This window comes from Eublepharis macularius, chromosome 1 (genome assembly GCF_028583425.1).
Source record: "Eublepharis macularius isolate TG4126 chromosome 1, MPM_Emac_v1.0, whole genome shotgun sequence".
NCBI lineage: Eukaryota > Metazoa > Chordata > Lepidosauria > Squamata > Eublepharidae > Eublepharis > Eublepharis macularius.
In genome coordinates, this window is record NC_072790.1 from 54389943 (window position 1) to 54403030 (window position 13088).

Consider the following 13088-nt stretch of genomic DNA (forward strand, 5'->3'; position numbering starts at 1 on the left):
TTTTTTTGTGTGCAGAACAAAAATTCCACCTTAAACGATTGATAATGTGCATTGAAAGTGCATTATCCAACATGTGCAGAATCAGCCAGTATTTCAAAATGTGTGAAACTCATTACAGTTATTTTAACACAGCAAATAATTGTTTGGGGGTAATCCTCCATTCTCTTGCTTCCTTTCCATGTTCCTTCTCCTTCCCCGGCCCTTTGCTTGTCAACATGAATTTTGTGTAGCTGTTCTGCTTCTCCTTCTTCTAGCCATAAAAGCCACTCTGATGCCAGAAAGGAGGGACAAAATCCAAAGCATGCCTCACTGCCCCTCTCTTAATACTGAACTTTTAAAAACTAGTGCCATGCTTTTCTCCCAAGCAGGAGAGCAAAGCAGTTTATCACACAGAATAGAGGAGGGAGAACTATTTCCACAGATAACCACTCTGTGAGGTAGGTTAGGCCACGGTGTGTGATGGGCCCAAAGTCACCTGGTGAGCTTCTATGGTAGAGTGGGGATTTGATTTGTTTGACCCTCTAACCACTACATCACAGGAGTTCTCCAAGCACTAGGCCATGCTGGAACATCACTGAGCCTAACGAAAATACACCTGAGATTTCATCTCTTAGTTTAAAAAGAAGAATGCATCACCTGCAACCAACACTGCTTTCCCACTTGGATGTTTACTGTATGTGTGCGTGGATTTCACCCCCAGTGGACTACTGCAGGCAAGCAGTGAAAAGTTACACAACTAGCACTGTGTCAGTAGCTTCTGATGCACCCTTCTTAGACTGACAATGTTTATGTACCAGCATGGATCTTAGCAGGGGTCATTTCATAGAAAAAGAGCTGGAGGAACTCATTAGTATAACTTATTAGCATAACTCATCAGCATATGCCACTCCCCTTGACATCACCAGAAATGTTTCATTAGTATAACTGATTTGCATATGCCACACCCCCTGGCATCACCTATCCTGGCTGTTTTGGACCCAATCCTGGCCATTCAGGGCTGAAATTGGGCCCAAAATGGCAAAAAGGGGCTGAAAATGGCTAAAAAGGGGCCCAAAATGGTCAAGATCGGGCTGCTGCTGAGCAGGAGAGTGATCCACCACCCGTCAGAGGCCTGATCCAGGCCGTTTCAGTCCCAATCCAGGACAAAACAGTCCCAAAATGGCTGAGTCAGGTGTGTGGGGCCACCTGACATGTGACTTCTTTGGGGAACTGCCGGAACTGTGTTTCTGCGTGTCCCCCCTCGAAATGAGCCCTGGATCTTACCATCTAGATTTCCCTTTAAACACTGGTTTACTCTTAGCAGATGACAGTAAAATCTTGAAATCAAAGGACGTAGACTGGAATAACTCTGCATAGGTTTGCGCTGTCTCTCTAGCAGGTTTGTGTAAGAAACAAAACTAGTTGGGGAGGGAAGGATATATTCAGCCGGACAGATTGCTGATTACTCACAAAGCAACAGGCCAACAGAAGAAATAGGAATGGCGGAATCAAAGGCTGGAGAGTGTGACAATGTGATTTGCCAGCTAATAGCAGTAAATTGCTAACCAGATGATGGCACTTCAGTTTGAGTGTACCACACTAATACCAATTTATAGCCTGTACTTAACATTAGTAGAACATCAGGCATTGTAAAGAAAATGTAAGTGACCTGGATCCTACTCAATAGATTTAAGTTGTGACAGACTGGACAATGGATACACAGAGAGTAAAGAGTAAACTGGACAGAAACTGGCTAGTGGATCTAAATGTGGAACGTGGGTCATGGGGAATGGATGGCACCCTACCAATAATCTTTGTATATTTCTCTATATACCTGTTATTTCTAAACAACACAGAAGGAGCATAATTTCATCTGGGCCCTCACACAGACATGTTAATACTTCTGATGTTACATACAAAGAAGTGTGTGTGGAAGAAAGTGGTGCAAGACAAGTTCTATGGGACTGTTGCACAATGCACAATGAAGCTGTGCAAAGGCAGAATCAACTTTCTTGTCATACAGCCTCCTCTTCCCTCCAGAAATCACTATGGCTTCTGGAGTCTTCAAATCAGCTTCAACAGACAACAGGACAAAGACTCTGACAATGTGACAGAATGTATAATTCTGAGGGCCTCCTCAATGAGGTGCCCATGTTCACCTGAAGAACCCAGAAGATAGTCTCTGACAGGAAATCAGATGAGAGGCAGGTTGTAACTGATCTTTGGGCTGTTTTCAGAAAAAGATCACAAGAAACTGAGCGAGGGTAGACATACCTTGAAACTTAGCTCTGGCAACGTCTCAGTACCCTTGGCTAAGAGCAGTTTATTTCAGTCTTAGTTCCCCATCTGTAAAACAGATAGAATTATTACGTTCCTATAACAAGAGTCAAAAATCACTTTACAGTATGAAAGAATTGTGCATCTGGGACAAGCTACATATAAGTATACACATAAGTATAAAGCTATTACAAGTTTCCTAACACCTACTTCTGAAGGCATGCTTAAAAAATACATGGCATTAGCATGCCATCACTTACAAGATTCACATGATTCACTATTTCTCATATGATTTAAAAAGCACACCTTCAATGGTTAAAAAGCTCCAATCTGTCTCTGGGCTGTTTCACACTGCATGGGAATGAGGGAGATGATTTAATCTGATACATCCTCTTCTCCCTAGCATGCTAGCTGTCTGCGTGCAAGGAACTTTTCAGATAGTGGGGACACCACCAGGCGACACCTTTGCCTGAAGCCTTAAATATCACAGTCCAGGCACAACTTTTTAAACCATTTCATCGGTTGCTTGGAAAGTCTCCTACGAGCCATCACAAGATGAGCATTACTAACCATGAGGTAAGGAAGACTAACCTAGATCCTCCGAAGGGGTAGCTGAAAGAAGACCGTGACTCAGCCTTTTCGCTTGACCCGCGCCGCACTTGCTTCCACTGACAGCGGCCGTTGCGATGCGTTCAACACGCTGCGATGAAGGGCAGGAAGGAAGGCAGGGAAGAGAGAGGCAATAATATAAGAAGATGCCCCCAAGCCGTGCGCATGCGCAATGCAGAGTTCACTTCCCATCGTCCCTTCGCTAAAGAGCCAGGCGTGTGTTTTTTTCCCTTCTTCTGTGCGTAAAGAACGTCGCCCTCACGTCCTCTATTTTCCCGGAAGCGGAACGAAGACGGAAGCCTAAGTGGGTCTTGGAAGGAGTGATCTGCGCTTCGCCTTCTCTCTTGAATGGAGCATCAGTGACTTTCCCTGTTGCGGCTGGACTCTTCAGATGTGACTGCGCTGAGCAGAGGCGACGGCGTAGGTGCAGCCATGGAGGACGACGCGCCTGTGATTTATGGGTTGGAATTCCAGGTAAGGGGATTTTGGTGTGTGTGTGCGAAGAGGGTGTGTGTAGCCTTTCCAATGGGTTTTTTGCTCAACCGAAGCAAAGAAATTTTCCTTCTCTTTTATAATGTTAATCTTGGGTGATTGTACTCTGCTTTGGTTGTGGAATTTGTGGTGTAATAATTCTTTTGTTAAAATTTTAATGTTTTTAATGAAATCTTCATTTTCAGTGTTGTTTAAGTTAAGTGTAAATCTGTTGTAGCATAATAAAACAATAGTTAAGTGTCACTTTAGAGTCAGGATGACATGTGGTGGTTAATTTATTGATGAGTTCTAATTCAGAACTTTCACAGTGTATATTTCCTTTGACTTAATATACACTCTCATGTATACACTGTATAGACAGTAGAAGGGCATTGATGGCACATAATGGCAAATAATAAATTTGATGACGTACAAGTGGATGAGCTCAAGATGGTGTCGCTGATGTTATTAGGTCCTATACTGTGCAAATGCTGAACCAAACGAAAGACGCTACATGTCATCCCTAAACGCTACATGTCATCCTGGCTTAGATAGAGACTTGAATTTTCTTATTCACTACAGTCTCAAATTGCTCTACAGGATGCACTTCTTAGAAATTTTAATTGACTGTTCTTAATGTGTTTTATCAGACTAATAACCTTACCTTAGTTAATTTTTACTTAAACTGCTTTTCTGTTTGAACCTCTGACCACTCTCATCAACCAGTATATTCATCATCCAGAATGTTTTAACTGCTGTTTTGTTGATCTGTGGTGGGATTTGTAGCAGTCCCAATAGTCTAGACTAGCCCAGTCTCATCAGAGCTTGGAAGTTAAGCACGGTCAGTACTTGGAGAGAAGGTCTGTGGCAGAGCATCTGCTTGATGTTTAGGTTCAATCCCTGGAATTCCCAGTTAATAGAACCAGATGGTAGGTGATGTGACAGGCCTCTACCTGAGATACTGGAGAGCTGCTGCCAGTTTGAATAGACAGTACTGACCCTGATGGAGCAATGGTCTGATTCAGTATATGTGGATGGGAGATCACCAGGAAGACTGTGGCAACTATGCAGAGGACACAATGGCAAACCACCTATTCTCATCTTTTGCTCTGAAAACTTCATGTGGTGGAACTTCATGGAGGTGCCGTATGTTGGTTGATGGCACATGCCCATAAAAGATGATGGGATTCATGGTGTAATTCACGCCAAGCCGTGGCTTCTCAACCCCCCTGTAATCTACTCCATAAGAATTTGTTTTTATTTATTTAATAAAATTTATATCCTGACTCTCTGCCCTTGTAAGAATTTCCAGTACAATTTCCCCTTCGTACATTTATCTGAAGAAGTGAGCTGTGACTCACATAAGCTCATATTTCCAGAGGAGTTAGCCGTGTTAGTCTGTAGTAGCAAAATCAAAAAGAGTCCAGTAGCACCTTTAAGACTAACCAATTTTATTATAGCATAAGCTTTCGAGAATCAAGTTCTCTTCATCAGATGCCTGATCAAAACTGGTCTTGATCAGTTTTTGGTTTTTGGTTTTGATCAGGCATCTGATGAAGAGAACTTGATTCTCGAAAGCTTATGCTATAATAAAATTGGTTAGTCTTAAAGGTGCTACTGGACTCTTTTTGAATAAGCTCATATTGAAATAAATGATGTTATTCTGAAAGGTGTTACCAGACTTGTTTGACCTTGAAGACTAACAAATCATATCCTGGAATAAATGTGTTAGTCTTTAAGGTGCCACTAGATTCCTGTTGCATTTAGTGTTCTTTTTAGCCATTTCAGGCTGTGAAGAAATGGGATAAAACTACTTGGAATAAATAAACCCCCTTTAAAAGATTTATACTTCATATTAGATAATTCAAAAAAATTGTTACTTTTCTGTTTCATAGCTTTATTCTGGGTTAGGATGCAGGCATCATTCAGTTGCATGTGTTGGAAAAAACTTGCCTGCTGAAGCATGATGGCTCTAATTCTTTGTGTCTTGGGGTGAAATTGTGACCATAATAGAACTGAATAGAAATCATGCCCAAGAGACAGTGATGCAGGTTTTCTGTGGAATATTTGATTTAAATTTTATTATTTTTTAAAAAATGACAAATTTTAAATGTTAGCAAAAAAAAAAAGGCAGATGCATTATGTACAGCCCTGGACCATGTAAAGGACTGAGGTTTGTCTATGCTATAGATCTCCTGTTTAGCCCATCTAGCCCTGACTACTATAGCTAAACAGACTATATTTATATATGTGAGGGTGGAACCTTTTCCATGGAATAATATGGTGGAAGAGAGTGCTGTCAAGTCATAGCTAGTGGAGTTTTCAAGGCAAGAGATTAACAGAGATGGTTTGCCATTGCCTACCTCTGCAGCCCTGGTCTTCATTGGAGGTCTCACATCCAATTACTAGCCAAGGTTGACCCTGCTTAGCTTCTGAGTTTTGGCAAGATCAAGTTTGCCTGAGCTATCCAGGTCAAGGTATGGAATAATATAGCATTGGAAATTTTGTGCCCTGCATCACTGCCACGAGTTGTGAATGGCACATTTTGTTTGCACAAGTTTCTGTAATTATGTATTGTATTCTGGAGATCAGGATGTTCCATTATCTTGCCTTGTCCTGTAAGAGAGGCTCTCAAGTACTATTGGAAATAAATAAGGTGGTTTGAACTATGCTATGTATATATTGCTATTGGATACAAATCCGTGGTATGGTATTAATGGCTATTTAAACAGCTTTATACCAAGCTTTTGCCCGTAAATAGAGAAGACCGTTGGATTCCTTGCACCTGCAGCAAATTGCTGGATTTAGTTACCTTTCTATTTATTTAATTTGTTCCTCTGCTTACAAACCAACCACACTTATATACTGCCCTTTAACAGAAATCTTCCCAAGGTGGTCTACATATAGTAAACCTATATGTATGAGGAGAATTTATGGTACTGAAATACTTGTTTAGCCTGAGACAGTATGCAGGAGGGCTTTAATAACTTGCTTCCAAGATACTGGCTACTAAAATCTTTAAAAGACCACATAAAGGAGGCCTTGACGTCTATCATAAATCAGTCATTAACTCAAGGAACCTTCCTTCAGCTTTTCAAAGAGGATGTCATCCACCCACTATTTAAAAAACCAACCTTAGACAAAAATGATATAGTCAATAATCTCCCAGTTTCTGATCTCCCTGTTCAGGGCGAAGTGATTGAGACAGCAGTAGCTGTCCAACTCCAGGCCTTCTTGGACTACTCCTGTGCTTTGGACTCTTTTCAGTCTGGTTTTAGGCCAGGCTATGGAATGGAGACGGTTCTAGTTGATGAACTCCTGGATCTTTCTGCGGCGTTAGATACAGTAGACCATGCAATCTTTTTGAGGATTTGGAGGTGCAAGTAGGTATCAAGGGATGTGCCTTGAACTGATTTAAATCGTTCCTCATGGAACAAACTGAAAGGATCGCTATTGGAGACCAGCTATCCTTAGGGTGAGAATTATCTTTTGGGATTCCCCAGGATACAATATTACCTGTCATGTTATTCAGCCTATATGTAGAGCTTTTAGGAGAACTCATTTGTAGCTATGGAATTGGATGCTATCAACACCCAGCTATCTAAATCTTCTGATCAAGCTGTAGAGGTACAGAGTCACTGCTTGACAGCTATTGTCAAATGTCTGAAAGCAAACATACTGAAGTTGAACCCAGACAAGATGAAAGTGATGCTGGTTGGAAAAGCAGAGTTCTTGAAGACCATTGTGTTTCTGACCTTTGATGAATTCAGTTGATCCTGGCTGACTTGGTGAAAAGCCTAGGGGTTATATTGGATCCAGCACTGCTGCTAGAGAAGCAAGTAACTACAGGGGCAAAAACGGCCCTCTCTCAACTCAAAATAACCTAGAAGATGGCAACCTACCTTGACACAGCTGATCTGGCCACCTGGCTTCATGCCATTGTAACATTGAGCCTAGATTACTGTAATCTAAATATAAATATATAAATATATATATTTATAAATATATATATTTATAAATATATATAAATATATATAAATATAATAAATTAAATTAATTAAATTAAAATTAATTCACTCAACATAGTAAATTCAGAAACCCCAGCTGGTGCAAAATGCTACAGCTCGTTTACTTTCCAAAGCTAGACAGAGCATGCATATCATTCCTGTTCTTTAGTCACCAGGCTCAATTCAAGATCTTAACTATTACCTTCAAGACCTTTCATGGCCTAGGCCCCTCATATCTGTGCAACTGCCTCTCTCCCTATGTTCTGCCATGGGAGCTTCACTCATCTGAACTGGGCCTTCTGCAGATACTACCCTGCCATTGGGCTAAATCAACAGCTGCCTGTATATCCACATTCTCTATGGTAGCCCCCACCTTGTGGAATGACCTGCCTGAGGAGGTCAGGACAGTTCTCACTCTCCTGGCTTTCTGCAAACTACGTAAAACTGAATTATTTCTACTCAGATTATAGGGCTGTGTCATAAGAAATAGCTCAAAGAGATATCTTGATGAGGAACAGGGACTATAAAATATGCTATTGGGTACTGGCTGGTGCTGTAGATATGCTCCTGCTGGGTAGTTTGACATTGCTAAAGATGTCATGTTAATTAATTACACTTTATTTCAGAAAGGTTTCATCTCTGTGTTTGGCTTTATACTAGTTTTCAAATTTTCAGCTACCATACCCTATTGTATTTGTTTTCGTTGAATGACCTGTTGATCATATGGTATTTTGCTCAGTGAATGTCCAAACTATTGATTATGTTGTATTCACTTGCAGTGCGCAATTTGCCTTGGAACTCAGTGAGAAAGGTAGACTATAAATAAATAATAATAATATTTGGTTCTGTGAAGCTGCCATTGGCCTATCTACCTCAGTATTGCTCACTGCCCTGAGTGGCAATGGTTTTCTGAGGCAGAGAGAGGTCTTTTCCAGTGCTTGCTTCTTGGGATCCCTCAACTGGAGATGCTAGGAAGTGAATTTTAGACCTTCTACTTGTAATATATCTGCTCTGCCTCTAATCTACTGCCACCCCTCCCTCATAAATTTTTTGTTAGTAATTGAGAACTTTTAATGTTCTGGAACATCCCAGTACTTTGAGGACGTCTTCCATAACCTTTGTTTTTTGATATTGTCCTTTTGGTGTGCTTCAGCTTTCTTTGTCTTTGTTGAGATATATTCAATTCTCACTGTAGTAGGCAGAGTATGGATATATGGTCCACAGGCTTCTTTATGATTGACTTTAAATCCTACCAGTTTTACTTCAGTGTGACGTTACATAAAAATGAAATTGTCAAGTGAATAAATCTTCCTGCTTCTGACTTCTAGAATAGGGAAAAGATGAACAGTTTAGTACCATACTTCAAACTGCACGTCAGAAACATCCAACAGTAGTATAAAATGAGTTTTTAGGTTATCATTATCTCTTTCTTAAGTTAATCATCTAAGAGTCTATCATTATCTAGTTGCTCAGTGCTAGAAAGAAATGGAACATAGATGTTTATTTTACATTGCATTCTCTTAGATCTCCTTCCACCAGTAAGTAGTATTTACTAACTTAGTATTCATGTTTTATTTTAAGGACTGTTCCAAGTTACTTAAGACAATATTTTGTTCTAGCATTTGTTGCTTAAGATACTTCTGTGATAGGTAACTATATTTTCAGTCTGTGCTGCAGTGTTGTATTGGGGAGATATCATGATGTAGATTTTGAAGAACTTGGGGTAACGTACTAACTTTTATTTTAAACTTTTGGCTCTGGTCTCTTCCATATTAGTTCAGTGCCCTTTATACTAGGAGCCCAGAAATAAATTTATGGCAATGACATTAGCGAGCTTAAATTCCTTTTCTGATTCTGACAAACTAGAATTTATGCTATCAGCACAAGGGAGCGCAGCCTGGAGCCAGCCGGCTCCTCTGCCGCCACCGCCCAAGCCTGCGGGGTTCTGGGGAAGGCCGGAGCCACCTCCTCTGGCCCTTCCTGCCCCTCAAATGGCCATGGTGTGCTGGCGCCACAGCGGCCATTTGAGGGGCAGGAAGGGCTTTCTCCACCTCCTCCGGCCCTTCCTGCCCCTCAAATGGCTGCTGCGCCACTGGCGCGCCACGGCCATTTGAGGGGCAGGAAGGGCCAGAGGAGGCAGCTCCAGCCTTCCCCACCACCCCGCAGGCTCGGGCGGTGGTGCAGTGGCTACAGAGGAGCCGGTCCGGAGCCACCACAAGGTAGGTGGTTGGGGTTTGATGTTTAAAGGGCCCTGCTGCTGCTTGCAAGCAGCGGCAGGGCCCTTTAAACAAGCCCCGAATGCTTTGGAAAGCTTTGCTTCAGTATTCCAAAGCGGGGCCAGCATACTGTCCCCGCTTCGGGAATACTGAAGCTTGCTTTCGGGTAAAGATACCTGAAGCGAAACCTGAATAGCAAAGCCCTAGTAGGAGGTCATCCCTGCCTTAAAAGACAGCTGCATTGAAAAACTTAGTTTTACTCGTACACCTTTTCTCATCCATAATTGTTTCCAAAGCACTTCATTGTATAAACAAATTAAAACAATTGTAATAAAAGAGAGGGGCTTGGAACAGAAGGAGGAGGTACTGATGGCATGGAGTGGTGGGGGTCATTGTGTCCAACCACGGAAGGCCTGTGGAGGTTTTTCACATACCTCTGTTCCTGCAACCCCTTCTGAACCTCTGGAGGTTATGTGTAGGTGTTACTGGACCCATGTGAAAAAACATGAGGAAGACAAGGAGGTAAAACTGTGACCCCCGTCACACTGCCACCCACCATAAACCTCCCTTCACTGGTTTGGGGCTTCACATGCAGTTAAGGGCAGCCACAACACACCACCAGTCTTACCTTTATTTATCAGGTAGAGAGCCCTGACCCAAATCTACACTGGTTACCTCTCCCCTCTTACCAAAGGCTCCACCAGATGGCCAGCCAGTTCCCTATATTTACTTCCCCTCACCCCGCTAAGTGGTGAGGGCTGTTGGAGTAAGGAAACTCAATATTTATTTCCCGTATACAGTGCCACCATGTAGTTCCTCAGACACCTAGTTAATTGTTAACTGGTTTGAAATTCCCGCCCTTTATGTTGGGAAGAGGGAAAGTAGGGTGCACGTGGATTCCGGAAAGCGGCAAGTTTTCTACTGGGTCCCACTTCAAATAGTTGAGGAAGAATCATGGCCTTAAAGACATAGTGCCTTTGTACGGAGAATGCTGGGAGGGCTCAGTGGAGGCTCCCATTTTGTGACAGCAAATGCTTGAGTAGTGTAACAGGATGTGAGGAATAATGGGGAGGAGGGCTGTGTGTGCCTGCCTTCTCTGTGCCTTCCAAATTAGCCATGCTTTACTAAGCATACTGGCCACGTCTCTGATGATAAAGAACGCCTCCGGTGGCAGCAGCAGTACCTTCTGTGCTGCCCAGGACCTTGCAGATTTGTACATATATATGTTTGTTTATGTTATTTATAGTCCACCTTTCTCACTGAGACTCAAGGTGGAGTACGCAGCATGAAACAATATGATCAACAACTGGGGCATTCAATAAGTAATGCAATAAGGTATCCGTTGCAGATATTTGAAAAAGAGGCATAAAATTCGAAAGCAGAGATGAAATGTTGCTAAGTGCCTTGCACAGAAGCAAGTTCTACTAGATTTTAAAATAAATCTGTGGGATTTGAGTAAGGTTAGGAGAAACCTGTTTATCTGGCTGCCAAGAATGTCTACATATCTGTGTCTTCTCTCTGAAGGGGAAGGTTGATTTAATGTATAATCAGAATACAGAAGGAGCATCCTAGAAATCATCTTAGTTTTATGCATCCATATAACGTTGAAAAGCAGTAAATCACTCTTTCTGAACTGGAACCGTTTCCAAGATTTAAATTGGCCACTAAAAGCATTCAGCAGCCTTAATGTAACTTGCTCAGTACAGGAGGTACCTTAAAGAATCCTCTAAATTCAACATCTGGGGAAAATAGTAACGACTTAACCAGAACTCAATTTTAAACAAGTACTTGAACAAATTTTTGTTAATGTGTAACTTAGCAGCCATGTATACCTTCGCATTTCATGGTGAATAGGGGGCATAGATACTGGAAACAAAACAATTGAACTTTATTGAAAGGATGTGCTTATTTTTCTATGCAAACTAGCCTTTTCACTGTGTCTACGTAGTTTATGGATGCATAGACTACTTTAGGATGCGTCAAGAGAAAATCCCACTTGTTTTTAATCCATTAACTGTATTCTTACTCCAGGGTTTGTGTTGGTCCCCCCCCCCGCCCCAATATATCCATCAATTTCCCCCTCCTAACAGCTATTCTTAATTTGGCATGTGTGAATAACTGTTTTGTGTGTGAATCTGGCATCTGTTTTGTTGTTTATATTGAAAAAATATATCTCACCTATTTCAAAAGAATGTTAAAGGATTTTAATAGTGCTTTTTAAAACACTGCAAGTAGTATCAAACAATTAAAACCCAACTTAATTGCTAGAGCTGACATCATTCATGAAATCAGTTGACACCCACCAAAATTACAATTACAGCATCAGTACAATTCTGAAACATCTGCAAAGACCCCGTTGGACATGTAACAGGAAGATCCTTTTTTTTATTCCCGTACATATATACCCATTGCCCAACCCCTCCCCATAAGTTCATATACAGTTTCTATATCTTCGGCAGAAGTCCCCTGCAAGAATCACTCTTCTATCCATCTTGTTCCTTCACATCCGGATAAGAGGAGTAAGTCTCTGAGTCCTCTCCTTCTTCTATTCCTCCTTGATTCTCCTTCCTCTTCCTCCTCACTTAATTCATCGCCGAAGATATTGTATCCTATAGCCGGGGAGGGTTGAGAGTTTTAGTGTATTTTGGATGACTATTTCCCATTCAAGTTATTCATCTGTATTTCCCTACCCTTATCCCTCCCGCCCTCCCTTTAGCTACTCATCCTTTCTAGCCAGGGGCACAAGCTTAGGAGCTTCCACCGAACGTCCCGTTGTTGATCCTCCATGACCCATTTTAAATATAACTCCCATTTTTCCTTAATCTTTCCTATTCTTAATTCCCATGACTCATCCTGATTAATTATGGCTATAATGTCTGATTGAATGTATTCAAATAAATAATCCTGCCAGTTTAGTTCCGTCCACTTAGTTTTGTCTTTCCAACCAAATGCTATTACTGCTTTACCGGCTAGCACCATTGCTTTAAATAAGTCCTGTCCTTCTTTTCTGATATCTTTATGACCTAAAGTACTACCTAACATCAATTCTGGGTCTATCTTTGGTCTTATTGCGAAGAACTTATAAAGTTGCTCTGTTACCTTCTCCCAAAAAGCTTTAACTTCTGCACACTCCCACCACATATGGGAGTACCATCCTTTCCCGTTTCTGCAGTGCCAACAGTTTGAACTTAGTCTTGAGAACATATTAGCTAATATAGCCGGGGTTCTATACCACTTCGTGTAGAATTTCAATTCCAGCTCTCTGAATTTATGCACTTTTATCTCCTGTATACCTTTTATAATTCTGTCAACCCTTCTATCCGCTAGACTAATTTCTACGCTCCACTTCCCCTGAAGGAGGGTTCTTGTCCGATCTTTATCAGACATCATCCTTCTATATATCTTGCCTGCTAATCCTCTTTTTGTGTTTATCATCACCTTTAATAACTCCTCCATTGGTTCCCCCGCCGTCAGAGTCCTATTTTCGATTATCTTTTTAAGTCTATTATGTAAACCTATTAGCTTCAAC

At 41.5% G+C, this 13088-nt stretch overlaps 2 protein-coding genes across 2 annotated transcripts in view; one reads left to right on the forward strand and one right to left on the reverse strand.

The window, feature by feature from the left end:
- Nucleotides 1-3002, reverse strand: part of TRAPPC12 (trafficking protein particle complex subunit 12) — a 73708-nt gene extending 70706 nt beyond the window's left edge. Inside the window, exons 1-2 of the mRNA XM_054991765.1 lie at nucleotides 2848-3002; nucleotides 2254-2325 (exon numbers count right to left, since the gene is read on the reverse strand). The gene's annotated coding sequence lies outside the window, so the exon portion shown is untranslated. The remainder of the gene's footprint in view (nucleotides 1-2253; nucleotides 2326-2847) is intronic.
- Nucleotides 3003-3116: 114 nt separating this feature from the next.
- Nucleotides 3117-13088, forward strand: part of EIPR1 (EARP complex and GARP complex interacting protein 1) — an 81921-nt gene continuing 71949 nt past the window's right edge. The window contains exon 1 of the mRNA XM_054992090.1: nucleotides 3117-3339. Coding sequence (XP_054848065.1) covers nucleotides 3298-3339 — 42 coding nt within the window. The 5' untranslated portion in view covers nucleotides 3117-3297. The remainder of the gene's footprint in view (nucleotides 3340-13088) is intronic.